Source organism: Acanthochromis polyacanthus, chromosome 16 (assembly GCF_021347895.1).
Source record: "Acanthochromis polyacanthus isolate Apoly-LR-REF ecotype Palm Island chromosome 16, KAUST_Apoly_ChrSc, whole genome shotgun sequence".
Taxonomy (NCBI): Eukaryota; Metazoa; Chordata; class Actinopteri; family Pomacentridae; genus Acanthochromis; species Acanthochromis polyacanthus.
In genome coordinates this window covers 20,898,636-20,908,448 of record NC_067128.1, presented here as the reverse complement: position 1 = coordinate 20,908,448, position 9,813 = coordinate 20,898,636, and the positions used below count along the sequence as shown (strand labels likewise).

Below are 9,813 nucleotides of genomic sequence, written 5' to 3'. Positions count from 1 at the left end.
ACTTTATTAACATCAATAAAACTGTAAAAACTGTTAGTATGAAACATTAACACCGAAGGTTATTGCTGCTAAACTTTGCGTAAAACTGTTATTTCTTCATAGAAACTCATAGCCAGTTACACAAGCACACTCATGCCCTGTTTCTCAAGCACACCCTCTTTACCCACGCACCCATGAACCTCTGTGCCAATGAACCCTAAAACATACTTTGCCAAAATCCATAATCTGTATTTGCATGAGCCCCGAGTAAAAATTCTGTATTTGAAGACCACCATTTAAATGTTTCATGACACAAAATATAAGTGAGGACTCGTACATATGGTTATAAACAGACATGCCAAATAAGAAACAGGGATCTTAGGGGTCATAGTTATTGCTATTACTATTACTAGTATTATTATTATTATTATTGTATCCACTAGAAACCACATAATCATCTACTGTAGTCAAATAGAAATGCGCATGGCCAATCAAATCCAAAACAATCCATGAACCAATCAATAAAACGTCTCGATTGCACTTCATTTTATTGACCAGTAGATGTCCTACTGGACCACTGTGTGTGTGTTACTGAAGCCTTGAATAAAGTGTCGAAGCTTCAGCCGTCATGAGCTGTAGGAATGGCACATGTAAACGTCTTCATATCTTTACACCTTTTCCTTTACACCTCCAAGCTTAAAGCAACAAAATAAAATGGATATTCACCATATGAGACCTTTAATGGTTTTCTACCTCTGCTGCTCCAGCTCCACTACAGCTGAATCAAGCTACCTAAGATATATGAAAAACACGGTCGGGAAGTGGCATTCAAAATAAAAGCCTTGATTTTGTAAGGCTGGTTATAAATATGGAGGAGGTGGCTTAAGATTCTAAATATGATTTCATTAATTATTATGATGTTATTATTGTTGTTATTATGTTGGTATTATTCAAAACACAATTGCCTCATTGAAAGTGTTTAATAATTGATAAGAATGTTTTTCTGTTTGGATTTATTGTAAAAGTCCAGAGTGGTAGCTGTCGTTCTGATTCTTCTTCGCTTGATAAAATATCGTCATAACTGCATCCACAGTTCCCTGTGCTGACTGTAACCAAAATAACAACAGAGGGAAAACACATTTGTTCTGCGACAACAAAGACGACCGTAGACATTTGGACGAGCGAAGCACTTTGTTTAAAGTCTATTTCCTTCAGCCAACGTGACGAGGTGAGAAATTTGGAGTCATATTGACGGTAGTTTGGCCTATTGACTGTAACGTTAGTTAGCGGTTGTTTGTCTGACTTTGACAAGGCATCGAGTAGAGTGTTGATTTTTTTATTTTCATTTTACTTTTCTTCCTTCCATAAAATCCCTAACTGTAATGATTTTCAATGAGGTAGCTGAAGCACAGTTCACTCAGTATGTTTTACTAACCTCCTTATTGACATACTAGGCCTGGTGATGCCTTCAGAGGAGTCCTAGAATTTCAGGAATCCGAGTACAAAGAAGATAAAGTAGAGAGAAATAAGAATTTAAAAATTCTAGAAAAAAAATCAATAGAATATACAAGAGTGACTGTATTTTTATTAAATTTATTTTTTAAAGAGTATACAGAATGAACAGAGTGTGCAAATAAGAATGTGCTTAGATGTGGAAATGACATAAGTAGGTGCAGATGAGTTTACAGATATAATGAGTGACATTTAGAGTGTGAAGTGGCTTCATCAGCAGGCAAAGTGATAAAGTCCTCTTGTGATGATGAAGGACCTCCTGTATCGTTCCTTGGAGCAATAGTCTGTTGCTGAAGCTGCTCCTCAGATTGTCCACAGTTTTATTGGAGCGGGTGGGAGATGTTGTCCATGATGGCCAGCAGTTTGGTCAGCATCCTCTGCTCCAACACCTCCTCCAGGGTGACAGCCACAATAGACTGGGCTTTCCTGCTCTGTTTATTTAGTCTGTTGGCATCCTCGGTATGGTACATTGATGTGCATTATTATTATATCATTATATTCATCTAATACAATACACTTTAAGGAAAACCGGTTCACAATTCTTTAATTTATAAAGATTCTAAACAGGAATCTTCTCACTCCAGTCCATATATCAGACCTGCACGTTCATTTGCACTAAACAAAATATCGTAGACAGGTTTATTCAGTTTAGATTAATTTTATCTATATAGAGCCCAATCATAACTCAACTCAGGGCACTTTACATTGGAAGGTCAAGACTTTATGATGTTGTAGAGAAACCCAGCTGTTAGAAGCATTTGGCGTAGACAAGGTGGAGGAAAAAGTCTCTTTAAACAGGAAGGGTGAAAGCTATATGATTTTTGTCTGATGAAGACCGCAATGTTTTGCAACAATGAAAACACCGTGTGAGAAAGAGCATAGGGAGTCAGTATCTAACAAGGCTACTGTCTTTATTATAGGCTGTTCTGACCCAGTGGTAGGCAAAATGGGACGCATCTTCCTGGATCACATTGGTGGGACTCGCCTGTTCTCTTGTGCCAACTGCGACACCATACTGACTAACCGAGCTGAACTCATCTCCACACGCTTCACTGGAGCCACCGGCCGAGCTTTCCTGTTCAACAAGGTACCTGAACATCACTTTATTCACATGATGGACCTGTCAAGTGGGATGCAGAAGTTGTGGTCTTAGTAAGCACTCAGTCAGTCAGTTAGTAGGTGTGATATGTTATGTAGCAAGCAAACAATCAGTTCTTGAAGTTACAGAGGCAGCGTGATGCAGCTGTTTTGCTGGTAAACCTTGGGTCCTGCGTTAATGTGGATGTGACTTTGACATGTGGCACCTACGTAAACATTTTTGCAGTACATATACAGCCCTTCATTATTTTTAAACATTAAAAGAAAGATAATGAGTCCTCATCCCTCAAAACACTGCAAATCCCATCATGAGATTATTATGATTGAAGGATTGCATAGAGCATTTTCAAACAAAACTGCCAAATATTGGATGATTCCAGCTTCTCAAATATGATGGATCATTGTAGATAAATATCTTTGAGGTTTAGGCTTTGTGTGGGTTGTGGAATTTCTTGCCTTTTTAATGTGTTTGAAACCATGATGGTGTTGTGCAGAGGTAGGGTTAGTACACAGTTGACAGCCCTGTTTGACTACTGTCGTAATCCATATTATGGCAAGAACCACTCAGCTCAGCAAAGAAAGATGACAGTCCATCATTACTTTAAGACAGTCAGTCGATCCAGAAAATTTCAAGAATTTTGAATGTATCCCCAAGCGCAAACGCAAAAACTATCAAGCGCTATGACGAAACTGGCTCACATGAAGACAGGCCTTCACAGTGGAATTGCTGCAAAGAAGCCACTAGTGAGGATGAACAACAAGCAGAAGAGATTTGATTGGACCAAGAAACACAAGGAATGGACATCCGACCAGTGGAAATCTGTGGTTTGATCTGATTAGTCCAAATTTGAGATCTTTGCTTCCCCCCCCGCCATGTCTTTGTGCAACACAGAAAAGGTGAACGGATGGTCTCTACATGCATGGTTCCCACCGTGAAGCATGGAGGAGGAGGTGTGATGTGTGGGGGTGCTTTGCGGGTGATACTGTTGATGATTTATTCAAAACTGAAGACAGACTGATTCAGCATGACTATCACAGCATCTTGCAGGGACATACCATCCCATCTGGTTTGCATTTAGTTGGAGCATCATTTAGTTTTCAACAAGACAGTGACCCCAAACACACCTCCAAGCTGTGTAAGGGCTATTTGACCAAGAAGGAGAGTGATGGAGTGCTGCGTCAAATGACCTGGCCTCATCAGTAACCTGACCTAAACCCAATCCAGATGGTTTGGGATGACATGGACCGCAAAGTGAAGAAAAGGAGAAAGAAAGTACTCAGCACCTCTAGGAGGTCCTTCAGTTCTTGAATTGATGATGGACTATCGCTTCATTTTACTGAGTTGAGTGGTTCTTGCCATACTATGGATTACAACAATAGTCAAACAGGGCTGTCAACTACACTAACCTGACTTCTGCACAACACAACTGATGGTCTCAAACACACTAAGAAGGAAAGAAATTCCACAAATTGACTCTTGACGAGGCACACCTGTGATGTCAAAACCATTTGAGGAGACTACCTCATGAAGCTGACTGAGAGAATGCCAAGAGTGTCAAAGCAAAAGGGGGCCACTTTACCAATCAAAATTATAAAACATATTCTGATTTAACACTTTATTTACAACATAATTCCATATATGTTCTTTCATAGTTTTGATGTCTTCTGTATTAATATACAATGTAGAAAATAATTAAAAGAAGTAAAAACCGGTGAATGAGAGGGTGTGTATAAACTTTTGACTGGTACTATAAATCTATTCCACACCAATCAAACGATGAAGTGTTTGTCCCAACATTTTCACTGTACTTTGCCTGACAAACCTAAAAATCCTCTTTAGAAAAGCGGTTAACTGTTAAACTGACAGATGTGTTTTTGCTGCCCTCCAGGTTGTGAATCTGCAGCACAGCGAGGTGCAAGACAGAGTTATGCTGACAGGAAGACACATGGTGCGGGATGTCAGCTGCAAGAACTGCAACAGTAAGCTGGGCTGGATGTACGAGTTCGCCACTGAGGAAAGTCAGCGCTACAAGGAGGGCCGAGTCATCCTGGAGAGGGCGCTGGTGAGAGAAAGTGAAGGCTTTGAGCATGTTCCCTCTGATAACTCCTGAGGTCACCTCTGTTACTGCTGGAAATGCTCAATCCATGTCCTACAACTTTCCCTCCAGCAGCAGTGCATGGACCTACATGGACAGTGTTCCATTTGTGTGTAGAGCTACACCAAAAAAAAACCCATACTGGGTGTTTGTGGGATGCTAACAACAGCAGCGCCGGGCATTTTCCCATGGCTTTAAACATCTGGGAGAAGAGGAGAAACACCGCTGCTTTTCTACCCATTTAAAATCACCTACAGTTTCAGTGTGTTTCCAGCAGGCTGTAGTGTTGTACAGGTGGGGGTGGGATGTTGACCCAGATGAAAATGATCTGCTCCTGCAGCCCTACAAGAGGCTCTGACAGACAGACAGATTGTTTTGTAGGGATTCAAGGGGTGATTCAGAACAGAAGACTGAACCGGTTGAGACTATTTTCTAGCAAATAGGCAATATGATACTTTGCTGGAAATTGTTTAGTCATCAAATACACTACTGTTGAAAAGTTTGGGGTCATCCAGACAATTTCATATTTTCCATGGAAATTCACACTTTTATTCATGTACTAATGTAATTGCACAAAGTTTTCTAATCATCAATTAGCCTTTCAGCATCATTAGCTAATAGTCATTTACCACATTAACAATGTCTAGACTGTATTTCTGATTAATTTAATGTTGTCTTCATTTTTAAAAAAATCTTTTCTTTCAAACATATGTGACCCCAATCTTTTGAACGGCAGTGTATTATATTACTTTTTTAATGGCAGAGTATTCCATATGATAATACATGAAAATGATAATATTCCATATTTTTGTTAAGTTTACTGAACTAGATGTCACTTTTGCAGTATAAAAATTTCAGCCACTTTATTTTGTCCTAGAATTAATGATGATTTCTCTCAAGGCAGATTTTCTCTTTTCCATATACACAATTCAATAAAATATATTTCAGTCAATCTTGTTAGTGATCCTGTGTCCATGTGTCTTTCATTTTTATAGGAATTTAATGTAATTTTGTCTTAACACATCTATGACTTAATTTCATATAATTAAATGTTTAGAATAATAAACTCAAACATTTATGCATTTAAAACCATCTTTTATGTCCATATCTAGATTTACACACGTGGACAAAATTGTTGGTACCCCTCAGTTAAAGAAGGAAAAACCCACAATTCTCACTGAAATCACTTGAAACTCACAAAAGTAACAATAAATAAAAATTTATTGAAAATTAAATAATCAAAATCAGCCATCACTTTTGAATTGTTGATTAACATAATTATTTAAAAAAACAAACTAATGAAATAGGGCTGGACAAAAATGATGGTACCCATAACTTAATATTTTGTTGCACAACCTTTTGAGGCAATCACTGCAATTAAACGATTTCTGTATTTGTCAATGAGCGTTCTGCAGCTGTCAACAGGTATTTTGGCCCACTCCTCATGAGCAAACAGCTCCAGTTGTCTCAGGTTTGATGGGTGTCTTCTCCAAATGGCATGTTTCAGCTCCTTCCACATATGTTCAATGGGATTCAGATCTGGGCTCATAGAAGGCCACTTTAGAATAGTCCAACGCTTTTCTCTCAGCCATTCTTGGGTGTTTTTGGCTGTGTGTTTTGGATCGTTGTCCTGTTGGAAGACCCATGACCTGCGACTGAGACCAAGCTTTCTGACACTAGGCAGCACATTTCTCTCCAGAATGCCTTGATAGTCTTCAGATTTCATCGTACCTTGCACACTTTCAAGACACCCTGTGCCAGATGCAGCAAAGCAGCCCCAAAACATTACTGAGCCTCCTCCATGTTTCACCGTAGGGACAGTGTTCTTTTCTTCGTATGCTTGGTTTTTGAGTCTATGAACATAGAGTTGATGTGCCTTACCAAAAAGCTCCAGTTTGGTCTCATCTGTCCAAAGGACATTCTCCCAGAAGCTTTGTGGCTTGTCAACATGCATTTTTGCAAATTCCAGTCTGGCTTTTTTATGAGTTTTTTTTCAGCAGTGGTGTCCTCCTTGGTCGTCTCCCATGAAGTCCACTTTGGCTCAAACAACGACGAATGGTGCGATCTGACACTGATGTACCTTGGCCTTGGAGTTCACCTTTAATTTCTTTGGAGGTTGCTCTGGGCTCTTTGGATACAATTCCAACGATCCGTCTCTTCAATTTGTCATCAATTTTCCTCTTGCGGCCACGTCCAGGGAGGTTGGCTACTGTCCCGTGGATCTTGAACTTCTGAATAATATGAGCCACTGTTGTCACAGGAACTTCAAGCTGTTTAGAGATGGTCTTATAGCCTTTACCTTTAAGATGTTTGTCTATAATTTTTTTTCGGATGTCCTGGGACAATTCTCTCCTTCGCTTTCTGTTGTCCATGTTCAGTGTGGTACACACCTTTTCACCAAACAGCAGGGTGACTACTTGTCTCCCTTTAAATAGGCAGACTGACTGATTATGAGTTTGGAAACACCTGTGATGTCAATTAAATGACACACCTGAGTTAATCATGTCACTCTGGTCAAATAGTTTTCAATCTTTTATAGAGGTACCATCATTTTTGTCCAGGCCTGTTTCATTAGTTTGTTTTTTTAAATAATTATGTTAATCAACAATTCAAAAGTAATGGTTGTTTTTGATTATTTAATTTTCAATAAATTTTATTTATTGTTACTTTTGTGAGTTTCAAGTGATTTCAGTGAGAATTGTGGGTTTTTCCTTCTTTAACAGAGGGGTACCAACAATTTTGTCCGCGTGTGTATCTTTACCCACTCCTGACATGAATGGTACAGTTCAAATATTTGTTGGCTTTCTGTCACAAGTTTATTTCTTCAGCACAGTCCACAGATTCTTGACAGTGTTTAAATCAGGACCTGGGGAAACCAAATCTTAAATCGAGCCTGATGCATCCATTGCTTTACCATATTTGATGTGAGTTTGGAGTCATTGTCTTGTTGGAAGATCTAACAACAAGCAAGACCAAACTGATGATTTTAGAGTTTTCATTTTAGAGCAATGTGGAGGTAATCCTCCTTCTTCAATATTCCATTTACTTTGGGTAAAGCACTAGTTTCACTGGTTTCACTTCAAGCACCTTGGTAGGTTTGATGTTCTTGGGCTTAAAGGCCTCATCTTGTGTGTACACACACACACACTTATTTGCAGATATACTGATGTCTGCAATAAAAGAACGTTAATTCTCAGCAGTAACATCAAAAAGAAACACATTAATCCACCATGTTTTCCTCAGAAAACTCTGACCTCATGTATTATATGTCACTTCATCTACTGTATATGATTACTAGCTGCTACTGCTAGGAAAAGTCTACATTTTCCTGTATTTTGTGGCAGTTTTCTTCATCACTTGTCTCCTAAATCTACAGGAGCATTTTTAGAGAAAAAAATGTAGATTTGAAGTGGAATTTAAGCTTCAGTTGAACAAGGTCTTCATTTTTAGTCTGCATGTTTGTAACATTTTTGTACTCCTGACGTAGGGATTTTTCAAACAAAGAATGAAAATCGATGAGGCAGAACCAGAGGTATCATCTTTTTATCCTACACATCTTCTTCCTTGTCAAAACCTGAGGCCTGCATTACCCACAAAGCAACACTTTGCACAGTACAATGTGGTTTATGTTTTATTTTGGTGAAAACAATTACATTTTTTTTTGTAAAACCAAGGCTCACAATGTCACTGTTACACTATCAACATTGAGACATGTTCAAAACAAGTCAGACAGAAGGTTATTTCAGGGAATATGGCAGTTTGTGTTAGAAAATATCATGAATTTGATGTGAATAATATATTTTAGACATTTAAAAGAGAAAAAACACACAGAATATACAGCATCTGAGCGTTTAATTCAGCATCACAAATGCTATCCAAAGTAAAATACTATTTTGGATGCTTTTTCCAGAGTTGTACCGTAAAAAAATTGCTTTTTTTTTAAACTGTTTTTCAATTACTGAAAGCAGATGTACTTCTTTACAAAATCACTCCAATCATTCTATCATGATTCCTCTTTAGAGTTATCTAAGTCATCTGTTAAAAAGTGTCTGTATATACATATATATATATGTGTGTGTGTGTGTGTGTGTGTGTGCAAATACACCACACAGCTTGTGTCAGTGAAGAAAAAACTGCATATTTCTGGTGAGTTGGTGTGAAAGTTCATTTTTACTTTTTCCACTAATGTCTCTCTAAGTCTGAGTAATGAATTATCCACATATAAACAATTAATAAAAAATACAGAGGAAAGTTTACAGTGAAATATTAATCACATCTGTCTGAAAGTAATTACGCCTCAGAACAATACAAGAAAAGTTGTTATTGTTGAAATGCTGAGCAGTAAACACCGGGGACCGTCGCTTTTTCCAATAAAACTGCACTTTGAAATGAAAATGCTAACACACATCCAAGTTTTAGGAAGCATTGAGGCAAAACGAGCCCAAATCAGGAGGAAACTAACAACAAGCTACCGAGAAGCAGCATGAAAACGAGCGTGTAAACAGAAAAACAGTCTTTAAAATAGTGGGAGGTGGCCTGTTGGAGTCAATAATTTGAGGCTTTAGAATTAGTCATCAATATCATGCCAAAATGGCCGCCAGATGATCCATTTCAGCCCGCAGGACGACTTTGTAAAGGGTAAAAAATTACAGAGAATTACAGAGAAAGCATTCAATTTGTAAAACTGTAAATTTTAAATAATTTCTAGAACTTGACAAGTTGTTTTGATCATGAAGTAAAATACTAGATTGTTCAGCTCCAGATAGCTGTGACTGAATGTTTTGTGTCTTTGACACTCTGTGATCTGTCAGTTGTAGCGTGTAAATGATAAACTGAGGAATAATACTGTTGAAATTGAGGTTGTTTTTCTTAAGAAATTTCAATGTGTTTACAATGTTTAGTGAAAAGATATTTCATTAAGTGTGAACATTTTCAGAATGTATTTTTTTAACTAAAGCAAAGGGGAAAAAGTTGGAGTTGTGATTTATTGGTTATTGTGCTGTGTTTTTACTGCTGGGGCCCACTTGAGATCAAATTGGGAAATTGGGAAATTGGGCTTTGAATTGACACCCCTGATCTTTACCGTGAAGAACAACAAAATGGAGTCAGATAAAATAACAAATCAAAT

The 9,813-nt window shown here is 38.0% G+C and overlaps 1 protein-coding gene across 1 annotated transcript; it reads left to right on the top strand.

Moving 5' to 3' along the window:
- The first annotated feature begins 1,036 nt into the window (after positions 1-1,036).
- Positions 1,037-5,649, top strand: LOC110952170 (protein yippee-like 5). The gene is made up of 3 exons (XM_022195569.2): positions 1,037-1,207; positions 2,412-2,578; positions 4,479-5,649. The coding sequence occupies exons 2-3, from the start codon at positions 2,438-2,440 to the stop codon at positions 4,698-4,700; spliced, it is 363 nt and encodes a 120-aa protein (XP_022051261.1). The 5' UTR covers positions 1,037-1,207; positions 2,412-2,437; the 3' UTR covers positions 4,701-5,649.
- The last annotated feature ends 4,164 nt before the right edge of the window (positions 5,650-9,813 follow it).